The sequence below is a fragment of the Zootoca vivipara genome, chromosome 5, assembly GCF_963506605.1.
Source record: "Zootoca vivipara chromosome 5, rZooViv1.1, whole genome shotgun sequence".
NCBI lineage: Eukaryota > Metazoa > Chordata > Lepidosauria > Squamata > Lacertidae > Zootoca > Zootoca vivipara.
In genome coordinates, this window is record NC_083280.1 from 24,081,387 (window position 1) to 24,104,435 (window position 23,049).

Here is a 23,049-nt window from a genome sequence, read left to right on the forward strand (position 1 = left end):
GCTGTGGAAGAGACACAAGCCAGTCACCAACTGCTGGGTAAGATCAACAAAAATAGCAGGTCCAGCACAGGGGTCCTTTGTGCATATTATGTGGGAAGTAAATCCCATTGCAGCCAGTGGGGATCCTACACGGATCTGTGCTCTCCTTATCCTTATCACAACATTTTCTCCTTCAGAACACAAGAATAACTGCCCTGCTTGGTCAGGCCGGCGGCCCACCTAATCTAGCATCCTGCTTCCTCCAGCTTCTTGGAGGTACAGTACAACACAGCGATGGGTTCTCTCCAAAGAGAAGCAGCGCGGTCTGTTGTGGGATCTATTATTGGCTCGGGCGAAGCAGTGAGTTCCATGCCCAGCAGATGGCGGGCCGGAGCTCCTATCCTGGCTCTGCTACGCCATTGAACAATAGAGTGAAGAAGCAGCTTCCATGTGCGCGCGTGCCCATCTCCACAACCCCCTTTTTCTCTTGCCTTCAGCGGCCGCTGTTGGGGGGGGGGGGTTAGAGGGGGGGATGCCTCCGCTAGAATCGCCAGGAGCAGATTATTGTGAGCCCGGCGGGGAAAGGGAGAGAGGGGGCACCGATGTCTTCCTTTCTTCCTCGCTCCCGCCCATTCTCTCTCTCTCTTTCTTTCTCCGCCCCCCCCCGCCCCACCCAGAAGTCTCCGCCTTGCCATCAGCAAAGACCAAGGGCATGCTCAGTAGGAGCAAGCATCGGCTTCGGGAGCAGGCTGCGACTCTCTGCACCACCCCCTGCCTCTCTTTCTTGCGTCAGATTAATGTTCCGGGGAGGGACGGCGTGCATGGGGGAGTGGGGGTTGAGGAGGAACCACGCGCGCTTTGCCCGGGGGAGGAGCGGAAGGGCTGCCGGGGGCGGAGGAGCGGCTTAGAACGCTGAGCTGGCCCGGTGGAACGTTGGGGCTTCTCTTTTGGAACGTTCGCACACACTTTGGAACGCTCGCGCTCTCCTGCGGCGCGGAGGCGAGGCCCGGCCGGGCTCTCCGAGGAGAAGCAGCGGCTCCAGGGAGACGGGCGCTGTTGTTTTGAGTCTCGCTGGCGGGGGCCTGCGGGGATTCGGTGAGCGAATCAGCTCGGTGCCCGCCGTTCGATGGTTTGTCCCGACCGAGATGAGCCGCCCGTCCTCCGCCGGACCCAGCGCTAGCAAACCCTGCGGCAAGCAGCAGCAGCAGCACACACCGTCGCCGGCTGCTGCCCCTGCCGCCAACGCCGCCGTCGCCACCATCTCTGCCGCCGGGGCCGGTTCCTCCGCGGTCCCCGCCGCGGCCGCTGTGATCTCGAGCCCTGGAGGAGGCGAAGGCAGCGGCGGGCCGGTCTCGCCTCAGCACCACGAGCTGACCTCGCTTTTCGAGTGCCCGGTTTGCTTCGACTATGTGCTGCCCCCGATCCTGCAGTGCCAGGCCGGGCACCTGGTGTGCAACCAATGCCGGCAGAAGCTGAGCTGCTGCCCCACGTGCCGGGGATCCTTGACCCCCAGCATCAGGAACCTGGCCATGGAAAAAGTGGCCTCGGCCGTCCTCTTCCCTTGCAAGGTAAGGAAGGGCAGGTAGGGGAAACCTCGCAGGCGGTAACCGGCACAGCCGCCGGAAAGGTGGGCGGGGAGAGGGCGCTGGGTCGAGGGAAGCAGCGTGGTTCAGCACCTGCCCTTGAGGTTGTAGTGATCCAGGTGTTATTTTTAAAGCCACCTCTCTGAAATTCTCCGTACCCTACTGGGAAGTATTGGGACGAACCCCGGGAGCACACCCCCGACCGCCTTCCACTAACTAACTTCTCATTAGAAACAAATACAAAGTGCCCTTTTTCTGGGGAGCTGTTTCTCAGAGACTGTTTTCATTTTAATGTAAGATGCATCTGTGTCTGTAATTCTGCCTCCACCACCTTTAAGTCCAAACCACTATTCCAAGCAGCCTTTAGACATAACCCCATTACTCTTCAAGCTAAAGAGGTAGTGCAGGGTAGTAAACAGTGTCCATGGTCCTCTCAAGAATGCAGATCTTTGCTCTGTTGTTATTTGTTTTGGTGCATTGTTGTCAAGAGAATGGGGGCAGAGAGCTACCGGCTTTTACACCTGACCTGTGCCAGGGCTGTACCCAAGTCAGTATTTCTCAGTTTTGCTCCCTAGTATCTTGCAATATGGAGTATTACCCTACTTTAGTTGTAAGGACCCCTGGTATAAATGTATGTGAAGACCTTGGAGCACTTGAAAGAACACACAGACTTTAAAAATCTCTCATTTATTATTATTGGCTCATGTCATAGTTATACCTCATCCCTGCTTACACTTGACAGCGCATGCTATGTTACACCAGAGAGTTAATGTATAATTCAAAAATAGTGGTCACTGAGGAATGGAGATCTAAGGGAGCATAAAAGTTTGTAAATGATTTGGAAACTCTTTTAGCAGTAGCTGGATTAGTAAAACAGGAGTTGTTGTTTTTTAACAGGGAGGCCAGAGATGGATAGCTCAGTCAGTCAATAGATTCTTGACTGTGTAGGGAGCCTTGCCAAGTGTCTCGGTTAATTGAAACACATTGGTGCTAATGCACTCCCTGTTAGTCTGCGCTCTGCGCTAAGGGAATTAGGGCTCTGGTCTAAACATGGCAGAAGATGTGTGCAAAGGCCCATGAAATGTGGTACCTTTCCCTCCTCCTCCTTTCACACTTCTGAGTCAACCTTAAAGGCAGAACTTGACAGAGCGAGAGACAAGTGGCGTTCCAGTGTGTTAGTTGGCAGGGGAGAAGGGGCAGGCCAGGGGGATGTGGGGAGGGGTGATTCCCCCCACCAACAAGTTTTCCACCTGTTTTTTTTATCCTGCATAATTCGGTTGCAGGCAGCTGGGGGATGGAAGTGGGTGCAAAGGAGAATTGGTGGGTGCAGAAAGGTGTACACACCTGATTCTCCTTTACAATCTTCACACATTACCTCCACAGAGACATTTCCCCCCCCAGAGATACTTTTGCTGATGAAATGTGTTTGTATCCCCTAAAATAACAAGCCGGAAGCTCAGGAACTTCCCATATTGGTATGTCCAAAGCCACAGAGCTCCTCTGCATTCGGTCAGAGAGTGAGAGTTCTGTTGATGACCTCTTTTGCTGTTGTGGAAGGGGCAGGATTGGAGCTTAAGGGCACCTGCAACCTACACTGGGACAGTGCTGATCCTTGTGCTTTGTGATTATTATTAGTAAAAATGGTTGCAGCATATCCCTACCCTCCAAGAGGAATGCTCCTGTTCAGGGCTTATTATGGGGTGACCCCCGTTTCACTCCTAAGCCACCGGCCCTTGACCACCCAAGTTCACGATTGGAATGAGTATACAGTGCTCCCTCGACTTACGAATTACTCGACATCCGTAGGTTTCAACTTACGAACGGGACAAATGGCCGCACGCTTACAAATTTTTCTACATCCGTTGGCAGCTTTAAATGCGGTTTCCTCGACTTACGAATTTTTACATGTGGTTTTATCGACTTACGGATTTTTCCGAATATTTTTTTTCCTATGGGAAACCGTGTTTCAACTTCCAAACTTTTCGACCTACGAATGTGCATTCGGAACGGATTAAGTTCGTAAGTCAAGGGACCACTGTAGCTAATTGCTAGTCCATATGGACTAAGAAAAATGAGTGTGGGTTGCACAAAGAAGCAACAGCATCGACATACCATCTCTGGTGGTGGTGCCGTTAACAACCTTTTTCTTTTAAATGCTCCCCCACCCCTTTTTTCTCAATCGGTGCGAGTTTTTAGGGGGGAGAGGCTGTTTGGAAGCATCCTAACTAAGATAAAAAGCAAGGTGGCAGCTGGCAGAGAGAAGAGCTGTTTCCACCCAAGCTTTCTATCAGTGCCAATCTTCAGGCCCTTGTCTCTCTTAAACTAGATATGCCGGTGTCGGTTTCGCTCCCAAGACGCAGGTTTAAGCTGATCAATATGCACTCTAAAACATTCTAAAATGACATTGACACAGATCTTAAGGTCGTGTTGATGAAAAGCAAGCTGGAAGCGACCATGTTGCCCACGTTAATAGTCTCAATCGGAAGGGCTCCAGGGATGAAATCCAAAAAAAAAGAAATTAAACTTGTGGAAATAGAGAGTTGCTGCGTTGAACCACTGATACTATCATGGAGAGTTGGAAGGGACCCCAAGGGTCATCCAGTCCAACCCCCTGCAATGCAGAATTCTCAACTAAAGCATCCATGACAGGTGGCCATCCAACCTCTGCTTAAAAGCCTGCAAGGAAGGAGAGTCCACCACCTCCCGGGGGAGTCCGTTCCACTATAATTCAACCAGGGGTTTTTTTTAGGGGGAGGGGGCGTTTAGGGAAGACAGCTCCATTCTTACACTGTTTTGGGAATGGTACTGCAAAAGAGCACCTAGTTCTTAGATTTTAAGGGACGCCGTCATAGAGTGTGCTTACAGAAGGTCCAGTCTTGGGATTGCAGGTAGCAGCAGGGCTGGAATAAAACCTACCCTGGAGACCCTGCCGCCAGTCAAGAGAAGTCCATCCTGGACAAAGAGGGGCCAAATGGTCTGACTGAGTAGCTGGCAGCGTCTTCATTCCAGGCCTGAACATCTCAGGATGCCAACTTGATACCAAGTCAAATGTTGGTTCATTTAGTTCGACACATCGGCCTTCCTCAGCCTGGTGTGCTCCAGGTGTTGTGCTACGACTTTCATCATTGCTGAATGTTTGTCATCCTGACTGGGGGATACAGCTTGTGGAAGGCTGGTGACAGTATTGAGCTAGGTGTAACAAGGAATGGGAGTTGGGGTAAAGCAATGTGGATGTTGGAACATATAAAGTTGTGTCCTATTGACTTAGGCTGGTCTGCACTGTGTGGCTGTGGCATTCCCGTTTCCGACAGGGGACTTCCACTTGCCCTATCCAGAAATGGCAGGGATCTTGAACCTAAGACTTTTCCCACATTAAGCATGTCCTCTGCCACTGAATTTGGGGCCTTCCTCATTAGTGTGTGACCTACCAAGTCATTGGGCATCTAGTATATGACCTGCCAGGTGTCCCGACAACTCTGTTGCTTTGCAATAACAGGCCAGTGGCAAAATCTGGAGGTTTATTGCGTTCCTGTTTGACCACCGTTCATGTCTTGTAGGCTACGTTTGGTTTAGTGGATCACAAGTTGCTCAGAACAAGTGCTCGCAGTTCAGAGTTTCGAATTTAGATTCTACACAGAGAAACAAATGGTAATCACGAAACTGTAGTTGAAGACCAGTATTAGATTTTTATTTATTTTTTTAAAGTAGGCTTCCCTGTGGAAGTCACTAAAACCTGCATGTTTGAAATGTGCTTTCTTCAGAATCAACATATTGCATGGAGAATCTCCACATCATCATAAGCCACCTATGCTATGTGTCTGCAATGAGGCCATGCTGTATACATAATGATTCCAAAATATTACTTAGATAGGATGTAAAATTCCCAGAAATTTTGAAAAGGAAAAGCTTCTTTTTCTGGGGGCAGGGCAACGGAAATGAAAACCTATGCAGTACTTATTTTCTTTTCTAACCCAAACCTTTTACAGCTTTGGCAGCATTAAATGTATAATTTATAATACAGTTAGCATGTAAAATTGGTGTGTTCTTGAAATTTGCAGAGTAATCCTATGTGTTTACACGGAAGTGAGACCTGCTCTATTTAGAGAAGTTTACTGCCTGTTAAGCACACATATAATTGCTGCCTCAAAACTAGAATTGCCTTAGTTTGGGTAGGAGAGTGTCTATGTCACAGTTGTTTCAAGGGACAAGTGGAAAGGTTGACCACAAAAGTGGGGTCAGCTCTTAAGGGCAGCAGGTGCAGAAATCCTTTTTCTTCTTTCCAAAACTTAGATCAATGGTCACTAGAAGAGGATCCGTTGTAGCAGCTGAAATGTATGCAGTGCATAGTGGAACCTGCTAGTAGACAGTTGGACATCTGGGAGTTAGAGCCTGGGACTGTAGACCTATGCCCAGTTACCTGGGAGTAAGCCGCACGGGACACAAGAAGACTTACTTCTGAGTCAAAATGCATAGGGCTGCGCTGGAAGTTAGGTGTCCTACAGGGTCGATTGGCATAACTTGGGGACACTTCTGAGACATCCTACAGTACATATTTTGTTTTATCTATATTTTGTTGAAGGGAGCAATCCAAGCCCGAGGTCCGCCAGGGATGAGGAGAGTTGGGAATAGGCAGGTCTCAGGCTGAGCCTGGGCTCAGTTGGAACTGAGTCTCGCATCCTGGCTTGGCTGAAGATATGCCATCAGAAAGTGGGGGAAATAGAATAAAAATCAAAGCATTGTGGTCCTCTATCCTACCTTATCTTGGGGCTCCGTCATAGCCGTCTGAGCTGAGTGGGTTAAATCCTGAAAAGGGGGCATTCTGGAGGTTTGGGGGGTGGGCATGATGGGGCAGGGGAGACTTTCTCCTGTTCCAAACGTGACCTAGCAACCCATCAGAAGTTAACACTGGACAAAAGGGTGGTGCAAGTCGAACTGTTTTCAAGGCTTGTTTTCCCTCTGGCCAGCTCAACTGGCAGCAGAGGCAGCTTTAGGGTAGCATGACCGGTGCCACACTGCAGGAAGCACCACAACAATTACGCAGAACGGAGCGCGAGAGGCAGACGGGGTGTTTGTGTCAAATTTTAGCATCACACAGGGTGCTGCTGAAATTTTGGAGCCCAAAGTCTGCCGCTGCTGGTGATCAAAGATTGGAATAGGAGTAGGTTACACCAGCATAATTTACCCTAGCATCAATTATTCCGACTTCCTTTAGTTCGGATCACTCTGCCCTTCCATCAGTGGTTTCAGGATGGTTTTTAAACACTAAATAAGTAAAACAATGGCACATGCTTACAAAGCAACCAGTGGACAAGAGTGTGCTTGAAGTCAGAGAGTAAGACAGTAAAGATGTTCTAAAATGCCTGACTTAAAGAGGAAGTGTTTGTGTGATGCCCAAGCGACAGTGAAGTTGGCAAGATATTTCATAGGTGCCAAGGAAAGTTAGTCCTTTGCTTCGCACCAGAACAGCCTTGGTTGCCCCGAATGATGACCTCTATCCAAGAAGAGATGGGAGAAGTACAACCTTGTTGGTTTTGCTTTCAGTGGCTTTTGAGAACATTGACCATGGTGTTCTTCTGCAGTGACCCAGGGAGGTGGTAGTTGAAGGTATTGTGTTTCAGTGGTTGCACTGCTATCTGCAAGGTTGCTACCAGAAAGCAGAACTAGGAGATGGTTGCTCAGCAATGTGGCTCTGGGGCTGTGAGGGTCCCAGAAAAGGTCTGTTCTGTCTCCTGTGCTGTTTGGCATCTATCTGAAATTGATGGGAGCTGTCGTCTTGGGATTTGGAGCATGGTGCCATCTGAGTCAGGAGAAACTCTGAAGGTGTTGGACTGGTGTCTGGAGGCAGTGAAGGGCTGGGTGGGAGTTAATAAACTGAGGATGAATTCTGATAAGATGTAAGTACTGTGGGTGGGGGGTGGGGGGAAGGTGGTTCCCATGTCTGGGAATTATGTGTAGAACCTGTTTTGGGAGGGGTTCCACTCCTTCTGAAGGAGCAAGTTCATAGTCTGGGTGTACTCCTGGATTCCAGCCTCAAATGGCTTTTGTGGCTGGAAGTGCTTATGCCCAACTTCAGCTAATTCACTAGCTATGGCCATTCCTAGATTGGGATAGCCTGGTCACAGTTGTCCATGCCTCGATGACCTTCTGCCTAGATTACTGTCATACTGTACATGTGGGGCTGTGTGGAAATTGTCAGACTGTACAGCAGGTTAAGTGAAAGGGATTTGCCCAAGGCCACCCAGTGGACATCATGGCACCAAAAAGAAAGAATAAAATAGAATAAAAATCAAGGCACTAAGGTCATGTCAACGTCATCCAGGTCTAGCAAGTCAACAACCTTCAAACAGAAAAAGAGTATCTTAGCACATGACTAGTCAGTGGCCTGACCTTTCTAGCCTGTTGCTGTTAAAGGTCAACAGAAGTACATTTAATGCAGGCTTTTCCTGTTCTAGGAGAATTACCATGGAAACAATGGGTGCCCAGGAAGTATTGTAATGTGGGTTGTCATCTGATGACAAAATTGTGTTTAATCATCTATTCTGGAGATGGACAGTTTCAGGACTTTGGGCAAATGTGGCCCTCCAGGCCTTTCTGGGTTCTCTATCTGGCCCCTGGGCACCGTCACAGGCCACGCCCCCTCCCGAGCCGCACCAGCCCTGGTCTGCATCCTCCTTTGCCTGCCTGGAATGTGCCCTTGAACTCTGAGAATGCCTTTTGCCTGAATGGAGGACTGAGATGTTAGGTATTCCCATGAGGGCAAAGGCACAGCATTTTGTAAGACCCAGTGGCCTGTGGGCCAGATTCCCCATGACTGGTCTGCACTGCAGGATTTTAGACCCAGGGCATTCCCAATGCTGCATAGAGATGCTGGGGATTGAACTGTCTGGAAAGGGCCGTTTTCTCTCACTGAGCTGTGCTCCATATGCACCAGAAACATTAGGAAATGGAGCATCTAGCTATACAGTTTCAGATCCATAGGAAGCTGCTTATACTACGGTAGGTCTGGCTGTTTGTCCTTGTGGGCTGGCTGGCATTGTCTACACATGACTGGCAGTAGCTGTCCAAGGTAGTGATTGGGGCTCCTTCCAGATCCTTTTAACAGACAGAGATAGGTTCCGAACCTGGGACAGTTATCATGTATAGCATGTGCAATGTCACTCAGCTGTGGTTCCTCCCCACTTTTTCAGCACGACAGTGGCTTTTTGAGAGAGTCAAAGCTGGCATGGGATAGAAGCATCATTCCTTGTGGCTTCCACTCTTACTGAGATCACTGCCATCTGCTGGAAGGTTTGCAAAATAAATAAATAAATATTGTTTTGTTTTGTTGCATCTTTCGCAAAACCTGTTTGGCCAGAGATGGCAGTGGGAGAAAATAAACAAGAACATTTATATGGTGTCTTCATTGTTGCCACCTTCAGCTGTCTGATTGTATTGTCTGCCTTCAGCCTATCTGAGCAGAAGGACAGGGTATGGCCCATCTCTGTTTAGCAAAGTAATCACGATTCAGCATGGGTAACCTGTTATGGGAGGCACCCATGTTCAAGATAAACAATCTCTCTTACCCCATCTTCTGCCTGGGCCAGCTCTATAGAAGTGCCACCCCAAGAATCAGCACCACCACAAGGGGTGCTGGAAGAAACTTTAAGACAATTAAAGATACTGTACCAATCAATCGATTTTCAGGATGCAACCTTAATTGTGTTTGAACTCTACTGTAAGGGTTGCCTTTGCAATTTAATTGTCATAGCTCATGTGATAGGGGAATATTATCACCTGCAATTATGGGGAGGCTTTGCTAATCCAAAACAAGCAACCACAGGTTTGTTTGGCAGCTGGAAGAGGAAATTGCTTAATGGATTTCTCTTTTCCCCCACCACCCCCACCCCTCCAACATGTAAACAAATGGGCACAGTCCATTTCCCACTGAAATCGATGGCAAAGCTGCTATTGATTTTAATGGGCTGTACAGTAGTGTCTTGTTTTTGTTCCAAGAATGGGTGGCATGAGTGATAGCTAGGGTGAGAGGGAGGAATAGAGGGCATGAAAAAGAAAAGCTTTTCACTAGCAGTTCAAGTGTTACTCAGAAGTAAGCCCTGGTGACTTCAGTGGGGCTTACTCCCAGGTAGAAGGGTGGCAGCCTAAGTAACTTTGTGGAAGTACAAAACTAACCTGCTTGACTAATCCTTTTTTTTCACACAAACAGTGCCTTTGCTGGATTTTTTTTTTTTTTTGCAGTGTCTAAGGTCTAAGGTTTTGGCAGTCTTTTGCAGAGTTGCTTGCACAGTGCTGAGAAGAGGGCAGTTATTAGATTATTCATTCATCGGAGATCTGGGTTAGCGACTGGAGTGGCCAGAATTGTTACCCACCCTGTTCCTCTGACCTAGAGGAATGTGCAGAATTGGTATTGGTATATAGTGTGGTGGAGTCTCCTTCTTTGGAGGTCTTTAAAAGCAGAGGCTTGACAGGCGTATGTCAAGAATGCTTTGATGGTGTTTCCTGCTTGGCAGGGGGTTGGACTGGATGGCCCTTGTGGTCTCTTCCAACTCTATGATTATATGGTATAGTCAGTGTTATTTGGCTTCTGGCTAAGTTAAGGATGGAACTGGCCACTTTGCTTTCTCTCCCATGCTTTTCCATTTGTCCCACTCCGCACCTTTTCTGCTCCTGCCACTTGGGCAAAAGTGGGCTCCTTTCTCCCTTCCTAGAGTGACAGCTTTCATGTTGACAGAGAGTATGGAACAGAAGGCTTTGATTATCCTCTCTGCAATGCCTTCATATTGTGGCAGACCACTGATGACTGATACTTGGTGGTATCATCATCTGTAAAATGGGTATATTATTGCTCTTCATGAGTGTGATGGTGTCTCATACTAAACTTCCTGGCAGTTAGTTGGTCATTATTAACATTGCTCTGTAATCTCCAAATTCTGCCTTTGGAGAATAGGAAGGGAAGGCTTGAAAGATGTCAACTTCTCCTAGGAACTGGTTCAAAGGTGACTGGCCTGGGGACAACTACTCAGTGTATTAGGCAGCTTTAGATATTTAGAGAAGACATTTGCATGGTTTATGGCAAGTAGGCATTTACTAGCGTGCGGCTGTTGTCTTCTTGTTAGGAGCTGAGGTCATGAGAGACATGGTGGTGGCCAATTCTTTAAATAGCAGAAATACACATGCTGTGTGTGCTTTTAATCCCAATCACTACTAGCCTCGCTTCCGAGCACACTATTTTACTTTGTTGGTCTCAGTGATGCAAAGCTAGTTCACCTTTTGTTCCTCTCAAAATAATAGCAAAATGAATCAATAGCTTGCTACTTTCCTGCCTCTGACTAGCCATTGTCTGACTGCATCAATAGATGCGTTTTCCTGCTTTATAATGATCAAATAAGACTTAAAAGGCCATGATAAGAGGCAGGATCAAGGTTTGTTTTCTAGAAACGCTGATGACAAATATGATGGGGAGGGGCGGGAACCAGTTCTATTTTTAGTTCTTTGATTGATTTTAATGAATGAGTTGGGAACAAGCCTGGGGCTGTTAATTACAAGGCTGGGGTTTGGGTTCTTTAGAATGGAGTTTACTAGGTAGGATTCGGAGCGAGACCCCGGATTTCAGCAGGCAATGTTGGTAAGGAATTGCACTGTTTTTGCATGAATCAGGTGGTGTTGCTTAAGAGCTTACAAATGAAATAGTAGTCTGCACTGATTGTCCCAGCTAGGGCTGGGCGATACAGTGGTACCTCGGTTTATGAACACAATTGGTTCCGGAAGTCTGTTCATAAACTGAAGCGTTCATAAACTGAAGCGAACTTTCCCATTGAAAGTAATGGAAAGTGAATTAATCCGTTCCAGATGGGTCCACGGCGTTCATAAACCGAAAATTCGTAAACCGAGGTGTTCATAAACCGAGGTTCCACTGTATCAGCTTTTCAACATCGCGGTGTGTCGCCAGGCAAACATCACAGTTTGGCGAAATACCACAACGACACCTGGTAAAACTTCCCCAGCTCTCACCTTACGAACTGAGGCCGTTTCACCCAGGCACTCGAGGGCTGGGACAACGCAGCTTGTTTGCACTCCCCCTCCTCACGGGCGCACAGGCAGAGCATTGGGGCTCCTTTAACGGCTCGCTGTGGAAGCGCCAACCACGCTTCCCTCAGCTGAGCAGTTTCAGGGAGCCCCCACCCCACTGCCAGCTTGCAGGGGCCAGAGCAATTTAAAGATGCAGAAGGAGGAACAAGCTGTATTGGTGTCCAGGTTGTTCTCCCTCTGTGTCCGTATGAGGGCAGAGTCATATATCGCCCAGGCCTGGTCCCAGCATGTGCTGACTGCAACAGCTCTTGGAAAGCCAAAATGACTCATTCTTCATCTTCATTTGGGGTTGGGGGGCTTTGTTGTTAGTCTTTTAGTGTACGTGGCTTGGAGGGGGGGTACCGCCACCTTGTAGTGTTTGGTGTCAGGCTAGGACTGAGAAGACCTGGGTTCAGATCCCACGAAGCCCACTGGGTGACCTTGAGCCAATCCCCATTTCTCTGCCTAACCTACCTTACAGGGAGGGTTGTTGTGATGACAAAATGTGGCAGAATTTATGCTAGCAAAAAACACTTTGGAGGAAAGATGGGATTGTAATCACACCAACTTTTTTCTTTCTTTCCGCAATCCATATCAATTATATTTGCCTGTATATCTAGACTTCCGCTTTAGTTCAGATTTGCTCTTGGGTGATAATCTTCATAGTATTATAAAACTACAGTTGTTGTTGTTGTTAAAATTTGCACACCACCCTATACCCGTAGATGACAGTATAAAAAACAGAAAATACATAATAAAAACAACCAATAATCCTCTTTTACAACACATTTTTAAAAGGCATTGATGTCAATCAGCCAAAGGCCTGGTTAAAAAGATATTTATTGTTTACAGTTCTACACTAATAAATATTGTTGTCGTTTAGTCGTGTCCGACTCTTTGTGACCCCATGGACCATAGCACGCCAGGCACTCCTGTCTTGCACTGCCTCCCGCAGTTTGGTCAAACTCATGTTCGTAGCTTCGAGAACACTGTCCAACCATCTTGTCCTCTGTCGTCCCCTTCTCCTAGTGCCCTCAATCTTTCCCAACATCAGGGTCTTTTCCAGGGAGTCTTCTCTTCTCATGAGGTGGCCAAAGTATTGGAGCCTCAGCTTCAGGATCTGTCCTTCCAGTGAGCACTCAGGGCTGATTTCCTGAAGAATGGATAGGTTTGATCTTCTTGCAGTCCATGGGACTCTTAAGAGTCTCCTCCAGCACCATAATTCAAAAGCATCAATTCTTCGGCAATCAGCCTTCTTTATGGTCCAGCTCTCACTTCCATACATCACTACTGGGAAAACCATAGCTTTAACTATACGGACCTTTGTAGGCAAGGTGATGTCTCTGCTTTTTAAGATGCTGTCTAGGTTTGTCATTGCTTTTCTCTCAAGAAGCAGGCGTCTTTTAATTTCGTGACTGCTGTCACCATCTGCAGTGATCAAGGAGCCCAAGAAAGTAAAATCTCTCACTGCCTCCAATTCTTCCCCTTCTATTTGCCAGGAGGTGATGGGACCAGTGGCCATGATCTTGGTTTTTTTGATGTTGAGCTTCAGACCATATTTTGCGCTCTCCTCTTTCACCCTCATTAAAAGGTTCTTTAATTCCTCCTCACTTTCTGCCATCAAGGTTGTGTCATCTGCATATCTGAGGTTGTTTATATTTCTTCCGGCAATCTTAATTCTGGCTTGGGATTCATCTAGTCCAGCCTTATTATTTATTAGTATTTACAGTTGTGTCCCTGCACAACTCTGAAGCGCACTAGCTCTTTTATCCTAACCTGCCACACAATGTGAGTGCCTCTTAGGAACAAGACTGGAATACAATGTAGCAGATCATAGTGGAAATACCTGAATTTCCACTGTTCAAGCAAACGCCGCTGTCATTTATCTACACCTGGCCTTCATGCGAGAGAATTGCATGGAGCACCCATGTCATAGATGACGTTATCAGTATGGTGGAGGGAGGGGTGGAGAGTGCTCTGCAAGACCCAAGATGCTTGTTGATGGTAAATGAGTGTTCAAATTGGACTACAGACACTCCCATTGTCCAGGTGTGACCTGAATACTTACTCCCCTTATACATATGGAAGCTGCAGTTAGGTATGGAGGCATCAGCCCATGTCATTTTTACGTGTTCTTTTGGTTTCCATATTGTTGTTGTTGTTTAGTCGTTTAGTCATGTCCGACTCTTCGTGACCCCATGGACCAGAGCACGCCAGGCACTCCTGTCTTCCACTGCCTCCCGCAGTTTGGTCAGACTCATGTTGGTAGCTTCGAGAACACTGTCCAGCCATCTTGTCCTCTGTCGTCCCCTTCTCCTTGTGCCCTCCATCTTTCCCAACATCAGGGTCTTTTCCAGGGAGTCTTCTCTTCTAATGAGGTGGCCAAAGTATTGGAGCCTCAGCTTCACGATCTGTCCTTCCAGGGAGCACTCAGGGCTGATTTCCTTCAGAATGGATAGGTTTGATCTTCTTGCAGTCCATGGGGCTCTCAAGAGTCTCCTCCAGCACCATAATTCAATAATCCATATTAATGGGCATATTTCTTTTTTAAAAAAATTATTGGAAAAAGTACTTAGGAGGTGGTTTGGGGGCTTCCTATTAATATATACTGTATTTTTCCGTGTATAAGTAGGGTTGTTGTTTTTTTAACCAAAAATTTAGGTTTAAAATTGGGGCTCATCTTATACATAGGTGGTGCTGAGGAATGTTTTCTTAATTTGGAGTCCCCAAAAATACGGGACGTCTTATACATGGAAAAATACGGTATTTTTATATTGTTTTACAGGTAATAAGCACTCCAAACAGCTGGAAAGTTTGCTGCTGGCATTCAAAATGAGGCTGGATAAGCCTGTGAGTGTTGGGATGGGATGAAACAGCATTCCTCCTACGGTAGGAATATTGTACGTATATAGGAAAACAAGGTTGCCAAACCCCCCCTCCCCCATAGCATCCTCACAGAGATATTGTGAAGGATGTGTTGCAACCACCTTTTTCTGTATAGTCTTCATGGCGCATTTCTGGCCCTGTTTTGAATGTGCATAGCACCCACTGCAGCAGCAGCCAGGCTTTGAAAAAGGTACTGGCCTTTTTTTAATAAAAAAAAAAAGATTAAAATGTATCAAAAGGCAACCCTCAGCCTACCTCACCGAAAGATGTTCGAGTTCCAATCAACACATTAGTGAGGAGGTGTGGACCAAAGGAGTTTCGTTTTTTGGAATTCATTCCCAACAAATTCTCTAAACCTTCCTAGGTCCAGTACCCTCCTTGCCTAGATGACAAAAAAAATGTCATTGGCTTCCTGTGCCTATGCTATTTCATTTTGGCATGGGCTCCAACTGACAGAACTTCCTGACAGTAAGAGCTGTTCTGCAGTGGAATTTGCTACCAAGGAGTGTGGTGAAGTCTCCCTCTTTGGAGGTCTTTAAGCAGAGGCTTGACAGGCATATGTCAAGAATGCTTTGATGGTGTTTCCTGCTTGGCAGGGGGTTGGACTGGATGGCCCTTGTGGTCTCTTCCAACTCTATGATTCTATGATTTTGGTCCTCTTTTTTATTCTTGGCCACTGCTTATTCCTGATGCTGCCTTTGATCTGACATTTGCCCATCTACTTCTTATCACTTAGCCTCTGAGGCTGGAGTTTACCATGTGGCTTGAATACTGTATCTTAGGGTAGCCAGTTTAGTGCTCTCCCATAATTCCTGGCCATTGGCCAAGCTGGGTAAGGCTGATGGGTGTTGGGAGAATATATGGAGGGTACCCATTGCACGTGCGGCCCCAGTCTATGTCTCCTCCATTGGATCTTTGCTTAGATTGTTGGTGGTTGTCTAGGACCTTCTCCTTAGTTCTGATTCTGAACATGCCACACTGTCCCTTGAGTCCTGCTGCTCTTCCCCCTCTTCTTTGATCTTTTCTGTTCTTCATCCACTCGGTCCCTGAGCAGCGGCTTCCCCAGATCTGCCCAGATTATCGGTATTGTTCGCCAGGTGCAGATTGTTCCGATCTATTGTTAGCTTTAACTGAATATTCTCTTCAGTGAGAGAGGGAACTAACTACCGTGTTTCTCATATTATAAGACATGTCTTATATTTATTTTTTCCTCAAAAAAACACACTATGGCTTATTTTCAAGGGATGTCTTATTTTTTTCCTCCTCCTTCTGCCGTGGCCGGCATTGCTGCTACGCCTATCACTATGTCTTATTTTCGGGGTATGGCTTATATTCCTTGAATGCTTAAAAATCCTGCTATGGCTTATTTTATGGGTATGTCTTAAAATATGAGAAACAGGGTAGAATATTATGAATGGCTGGTCCTTGTTTCTTTGGTGTGTGTTTTAAACTCATTTTTAAACTGCAATGCAATATACAAAACCACAGCATTGTAACACAGTGTAAGGTGGCAAAAGCAGAAACTTAGAAAAGCCTAGCAGCAATCATGCTTAATTCCCTACCAACCAAAATGAAGCATCTTAAAAATTAAAATCAGATTGCATTGCTCAGAGAAACCCTTTTAATAATTTAAATCTAAACATTTTTGTGATGTTAGTTGTATCTGCTCCAAAAAATAGTGTTTCTTTTTCTTTTTAAGGAAAAGGTGCCTTGGCTTGATTGCAAATTCCAATCCTACAAACACAATTTGGAGGATCAGGCATATACTGGGGGCTTACGCACTTCCCCATTCTTTCTCACAAATGCAGATGCCCTCATCCATTTCCGGACATGTTCTCAATCAGCTTCCCTGAACCTGGTTCCTTCCAGATGTTTTGGACTGCAGCTCCTTTCAGCCCCACCAGAGACAGCTCTGTGAAGGGCACCAGGTTGGGGAAGGCTGTTCTAAACATACTTTGCCTTGAGTTCCAAATTCATGCAAACTTTGGATGGTGCTGACCAGGAATTGACTACGAACTATAGTTTGCAGGCCCTCTTCAAAGCAGCTCCCTGTGAACCTTACTAGACTTTGCCTGATTTGCTCAAAAAGCATATATACACGTGCTCACATTTGCACAGTTCTGCTTCCAGTAGTTCAGTTTTCCTCTGGCTTCCGATATTTCACCAGCCATTTTTGCTCACGCTTAGTAAGCGTCTGGACCTTTGTAGCTGTGATGAGAACCTGGAAATTCTCTTTTGTCGAAATGCTCACGGTAACCAGATTCTGCAACCAAATGGAAAACCTTCGCTTGCAGGGTGCAGACCTGCCGTGTGCTCAGACCTAAGTGACAACTGCAGAAGACAACTTCTGCATTTTAGAACCGATAGCGAAATTGTAGTGTAAGGGAACAGTATTTCACAAATGCAAAACTAATAATATAGGCAAGCAATTAGCTATGTGCCCAGCTCAGCATGTGCTGACCTATACAGCTCCTGAGACTGCAGTTAACGGTGATTGCCGGGGATGGCACGGCACGGCTTACAATGCATCTCGGAGGGAAACTTGGAATAATTGAAAAGAGCCAAGTTGGTGAAATAGATAATAGATGTTAACAGGATCTAAAACTTTCCACCTTCAGCTTTGTGGGGGCTTCAGAGCTAGCTTCTGTAACAAGGTTTTTGTATCTAGCTGCCAGCAGGCCAGGGATTGTGAGGTGCAAGGTCCTGTCTTGTACATATTAAACCCCCCCCCCTTGGCATTTTCCAGTGAGATCTGGGCTAGGCCAAGCCATTTGCCCACCTCTAAGCGATTTTACCTTGCAATCTGAGAGCTGCACCCCAGAATAGTTAGCGGTATCTGGGGGTGGGGTGTGTTCATGCCCCAGCGTCCTCAGTGACACTGACGGTGATTAAGGGGCTTCGTTGAGGCCCCTAAAACACTGCAACTCTAAATGTGGGCTCCAGCATTGCTTGTGCAAATAGGCCAGTTGTGGGTGATACAATCACGATCGTCCCACTCTTTTCTCTTCCCCGCCCAGAAAAAAAAAAAAAACATGTTGTACCGGTCGTGTTTCCATGTTTTGTTATAAGGTAGCTCAAAGTAAAGTTTCCAGCGCACAGCTTTTTAGAGATGTGTCGTGGACGTATGTGTTCACCCAAAAGAAACGAGAGACGTCCGGAATAAAACATGGGCTGTTATGCATATTTTAGAGATAGCCAGGCAATGGGGCAAGTATGAACATGTCCCTGGGTACCGTAGAACTAATGTGCTGGGTTCTCTGTTTCTGCTGCTTGAGTGCTTCCCACCCCTCTGTGTAAGAGGCTTGGCACCACTTCAAATGTTGCTTGCTTTGCTATCTGGCTGTGGCAGATGCAAGAATGCACAGAATTTTTGCCCGCCCCCCCCCCAAATGTAAATGTGCTCTCAGAGGCAACTCTCGTCCATGTCCCCAAGTGTTCAGGCACATGGACCTGTGCATTTCTGCTTCATATTTCTCCCGCCCTCCTCCCCCAAGTTATACGGAGATGCTACAATTCTCTCACCACCTGGATGCCAGTGTCTGCCAAGAAAACCACAGCCCATAAACTCTTAATGGGCCCTTGGTTTGTTTGGTCTCTAACCTGAAAGGTCTTGTTCTCCTGAGCTGTCTAGACATCTTTATCTAGATCAAGCCTTCTATGCAGATGAGTCACTGTCACAATCACTACCACAATTACCTGCTGCAATAATGAATTGTGTGACATCAAAGCCGGCCGTTTCAGTTGTGTATTATTAGCAATAGCACATTGCTGCAATACAGAAGGTTCCTGTCTGTGATACCATCTGGCAGGCCAGGCAGGCTGCTGCAGTTTGCTGTGCTTTCATTTTTGCACATAAAACCTATGTGATACCCGCCAGGTTCTCCGCAGCATGTGCCTCTCTCTCTCTCTGCAGGCTATTTTTTTTTTGGGGGGGGGGGGACTTTACAGTTTGTGCTATAAAGCCAAAGCTCACTGACCAGGCTGTAAAAGAAACTCTTAAAACTGTTGATAAATGGGGTAGGATAAGATTTGTCATCTAGGCTGTGTGTGTGTGTGTCTTGGGCAGAAAGAATTGTATTCCACGGAAATTGAAACGTTATGCCCACAATACATTATTCACCAGAGGCGTCTTTTCCATAGGGCCTAGTGGCTTGTTGCGCCAGGGTGCTGGCCTCTCAGGTGCGCCCCAGCGAGTGGGGGGGGGGCACGTGGCTTTGCCAGCGGACTTCCCTTTCCCTGCACGCTGCCAGATGGTTGGCGTGGCGCAACCAGCCACTAAGCCCTATGGCACCTCCTTTCCCTCGGCCACAGGAATCCCCTCAGCTGCTCCTCGCCGAGCCGCTATCGTCTGTGGGAGTGGCGGTGGCGGGAGCAGCTCCCGAGGGGCCTCCTCTGCGTCAGCAATGCCCGCTACCCCACCACCACTCCCCGGGGCACAGGCGGCAGTATGGCAACTGCCTCCTGCTCCTCGGGCCGCTGGGCAGCAGCAAGAGCACTGAGCGTGGGGTTCCGGCGGTCTGGCTAGCCACACCGCGGCTTCTTCTGTGGCCGGCGGCTCCCGGGGCTGTGAGGTGGTGTGCAAGTTGGGCCCGAGCTCTAAATTTTGGGAAAGGGAGGGGGCTCTGGAGGGATCTTTGCGCCACGGTGCTGGATGTGCTTAAGACGGCCCTGTTATTCACAAGTGGATATTCTTAAAACACTTAATTTGCATAGTTTGGATTTCCCCCTGTCGCTTTACCATTTAGAAATAATGAAACAAGAGGGCGGAGGGGAAATCTCTAAAAGAGCTGGGTCAGGGAGAGAATGGGTTGAAAGCGTCTGGAGGTGGGAAAGCCTGTTTCTCACCTGTCATCTAAATGCTAAATAATTTTTTCCATTGCAACCACGACGTCCAGAAACTTGAAAAGTTGTCTGTCTTGGCAATAATAATTTGGCCCCATAGGAGTTCCCCCGAAAGAATTCCCCAAGTCTCATGGTTCACACAAGTCTTCTGTTTCCGTGCTTTTGACCTTTTGTACCTTGTGTAATATTTTTATACATTAACAAGCTCACCACAACTTCTTATGGGTCTGTGTGTGCCTTTGAAGCTGTTGAGTTTGGGGGATTTTCTGTGCAGCGAGCAAACACTACACAAGAGCTGAGTGACATGTTCTCACCTACTGGCCGGTCCTTTCCGTGCTTTGCCAAGGAGTTTGCAGGATCAAAAAATCCCATCTGCTCACCTTGCTCCAAACTGAGATGTAGCATGTTGTACACGCAGGAGTGGACATCTCAGAAAATTGTCAAGAAGCAAAATAATAATAATAATGCCTCTCACCTTTCTCTTAACATAGGTGTAGGTTTTAGTGTTGAGCTTTGTAATATTATCCTTAGCAGCATCAGCAGAACTAAAGTGATTTTCATATATAGCATAATTACTGATGCTGCTTAGCTGACAAAGCTCAGTGGGAAATGCTGCGGTGCAAGTACGGTTCATCTATATGTGAGATGGAATGAAAACTTCTAGGTTAGAAAGAACTGGACATAATATAACATGGTATAGGAATGATAACAACAATAATGAGTTTATCTCAGGTGCTCAAACCACTGCACACACACACACAGTCATCTTTACAACAACCCTGTATTGTTGCAGGTGGATGCCTAGGTAAGAAAACTGACTTCCTTCAAATTCAGAATTAAAAACAGTTAACCCAGATTACAGTCACATCTTAAATTGGGCCTGGAAGCGGGTTGGTGGCCAACCCTGGGAACTGTAGTTTGTTAAGGGTGCAGAGAGTTGTTAGGAGGCCTCTATTCCCCCTCGCAGAGCTATAATTCCCAGAGTTTTGTGGGAAAAGGGATTGATTGTTAAACAACTCTGGGCATCCAGAAGAGGGCAACCAAAATGGTCAAAGGCCTGGAAACGATGCCTTATGAGGAACGGCTTAGGGAGCTGGGTATGTTTAGCCTGGAGAAGAGAAGGTTAAGGGGTGATATGATAGCCATGTTCAAGTATATAAAAGGATGTCATATAGAGGAGGGAGAAAGGTTGTTTTCTGCTGCTCCAGAGAAGCGGACACGGAGCTATGGATTCAAACTACAAGAAAGAAGATTCCACCTAAACATTAGGAAGAACTTCCTGACAGTAAGAGCTGTTCGGCAGTGGAATTTGCTACCAAGGAGTGTGGTGGAGTCTCCTTCTTTGGAGGTCTTTAAGCAGAGGCTTGACAGGCATATGTCAAGAATGCTTTGATGGTGTTTCCTGCTCGGCAGGGGGTTGTACTGGATGGCCCTTGTGGTCTCTTCCAACTCTATGATTCTATGATTATAACTCTGGGAGGGGAATGGGTGTCTCCTAACAACTCTCAAACCAGCAAGTTCAGTAACAGACACCATCACTGACCTCTTTGCCCCCTCTCCCTTCCCACTGTCCCTCTGGCGAGCAGCTTATGGGAGGCTGGGTGAGTGCTGCTGCCCCAACATGTCCTTCCACTGCTAGTCATCTCGCATGTGCAGTGTCGCTATTTAAACTTGTACATGCCGCTTAGCATTTAGAATAAAACATGTGCAAAGGGACTACAGTGCTTTCCTTAATATATCTATATCTGAGAGTGATTGATGTATCATGCCATTCTGCGAGTGAGGCTTTTAAATCTGAATTTAGGCCAAGTGTGGTTTTAATTTTTGAAAAGTTGACTATTGGGTGCTGTGCGCTGGACCTTGTGAAACATTTCAGAGTAGTTGTTAAAAATTAATTATGCTCTGCGGCGCTTATGTGAAGTCGATGGCTGCCACGGGAGTCGCTGGAGGAGCTAAATTTTTGGCAGTTGCTTTCGCCTGAGAAATCGGTTGAGTCTGTTTGCTCTGTTAAACGTTTGCCATAAAAACAAATGGAGTCTTTAAACTGCCACTTACTTTGAATTAAAAATGATTGTAATTTCATGTAATCGCACACCCACCCATATTGCAACCTTCGTTAGCAAGCGGTCTCCGCTTGTGAATTAAAATCCTAAAGTCATTCATGGCACGAGGCTCCTGCCCCCAAACCAGCAAGCCTTGTGTGGCGTTTCCCCCCCCCCCCTCTATTGCATGCTTTTAGACTTGTGGAGGGTGCCACAGATTGGGGTCAGAATGCATACCTTAGAGACAAAGTCCACAAGTTGAACCTCTGGCACACCCAGTGAAAAAGGATCAGAGGACAGGTGGTGGGGAAACTCAAAAGGTCAGAGGAAAGCAATGTGGTTGAAATAATAATTCACAGCCTCACCTTGGTTACAAGTCTTCAACATGACATCCAGAAATCTTGGCATTTGGTGGAGGATAGCCATGGTTTAGACCAGCCATTATGTTCAAATAATGTAGACGTTTGGGTTTGTGCATTATAATGCAAGGTCTCGTTTCAGGGTATTTTAGTCCATTCGATTTCATCCCTGAAAACCTATTTCAAGCAGCAAGCCGTCAATTCTGCTTTATAGCCGTGCTTCCCACTCGCCCACCCTTGATTTTATTTTATTTTTTGTCTCCTTCCAGTACGCCACGACAGGCTGCTCCCTGACACTCCACCATACAGAAAAGCCGGAGCATGAAGACGTTTGCGAATACCGCCCTTACTCCTGCCCGTGCCCCGGTGCCTCATGCAAGTGGCAGGGCTCGCTGGAAGCCGTCATGTCGCACCTCATGCACGCCCACAAGAGCATCACCACCCTACAAGGGGAGGACATCGTCTTCCTCGCCACGGACATTAACTTGCCAGGGGCCGTGGACTGGGTGATGATGCAGTCCTGCTTCGGCCACCACTTCATGCTGGTTCTGGAGAAGCAGGAGAAGTACGAGGGCCACCAGCAGTTCTTTGCCATCGTCCTGCTCATCGGCACCCGCAAACAGGCAGAGAACTTTGCGTACAGACTCGAACTGAACGGCAACCGGCGGAGGCTGACTTGGGAGGCGACCCCGCGGTCCATCCACGACGGGGTGGCGGCGGCCATTATGAACTGCGACTGCCTTGTTTTCGACACTGCCATAGCACACCTTTTTGCAGACAATGGGAACCTCGGGATCAATGTGACTATTTCTACGTGTTGTCCGTGATATTTCTATGTAATTATTGAGACCATGTTGTCGTCTTTTGTTTCACTTGACTGTTTTTATTTTTTTTTATGGCGTTCCACTGTAGCCCTCTTCAGGTGTTCCCTCACACCCTATTAACAATCACATGAGCGGAGAACAGGGCCCCAGCCCCCTGGCACACATGTACCCCGGTCATCGCGACACCACCATCCCCTTGTTGCGGAGAAGGACGTTCGCGCCAGGGAGGCAACTCCATGTGCGTAGGCTCCCCGATGATGTGGGACCTGTGCAATTGTTAATCGTGTGAGCGGGGGATGCCGGAAGGGGACTTTAGGGTTCTTTCTTAACCGGCCATTTTCTATCCTCATTCTCTCCTTCACTGCCGCCGCCACCTGCCTGTACTGCGGAGCTTTTAAAGCACAGTTAACAGGACAGTTAAGATAATTTTATCCTGTTAATCTGAAAAGAAGGGAGGAGATTTATTTTT

General features: G+C 47.2%; 1 protein-coding gene across 1 annotated transcript; it reads left to right on the plus strand.

Moving 5' to 3' along the window:
• The first annotated feature begins 825 nt into the window (after nucleotides 1-825).
• On the plus strand, nucleotides 826-23,049 carry SIAH2 (siah E3 ubiquitin protein ligase 2). The gene is made up of 2 exons (XM_035133901.2): nucleotides 826-1,547; nucleotides 22,026-23,049. The coding sequence occupies exons 1-2, from the start codon at nucleotides 1,125-1,127 to the stop codon at nucleotides 22,581-22,583; spliced, it is 981 nt and encodes a 326-aa protein (XP_034989792.1). The 5' UTR covers nucleotides 826-1,124; the 3' UTR covers nucleotides 22,584-23,049.

What these genes read in the sequence shown, in the direction of transcription:
- SIAH2 (XM_035133901.2), top strand. Translation starts at nt 1,125, where the DNA reads ATGAGCCGCCCGTCCTCCGCCGGACCCAGCGCTAGCAAACCCTGCGGC. An exon ending in CCGTCCTCTTCCCTTGCAAG is followed by an intron (nt 1,548 to 22,025) that starts GTAAGGAAGGGC and finishes GTCTCCTTCCAG; the next exon opens with TACGCCACGACAGGCTGCTC.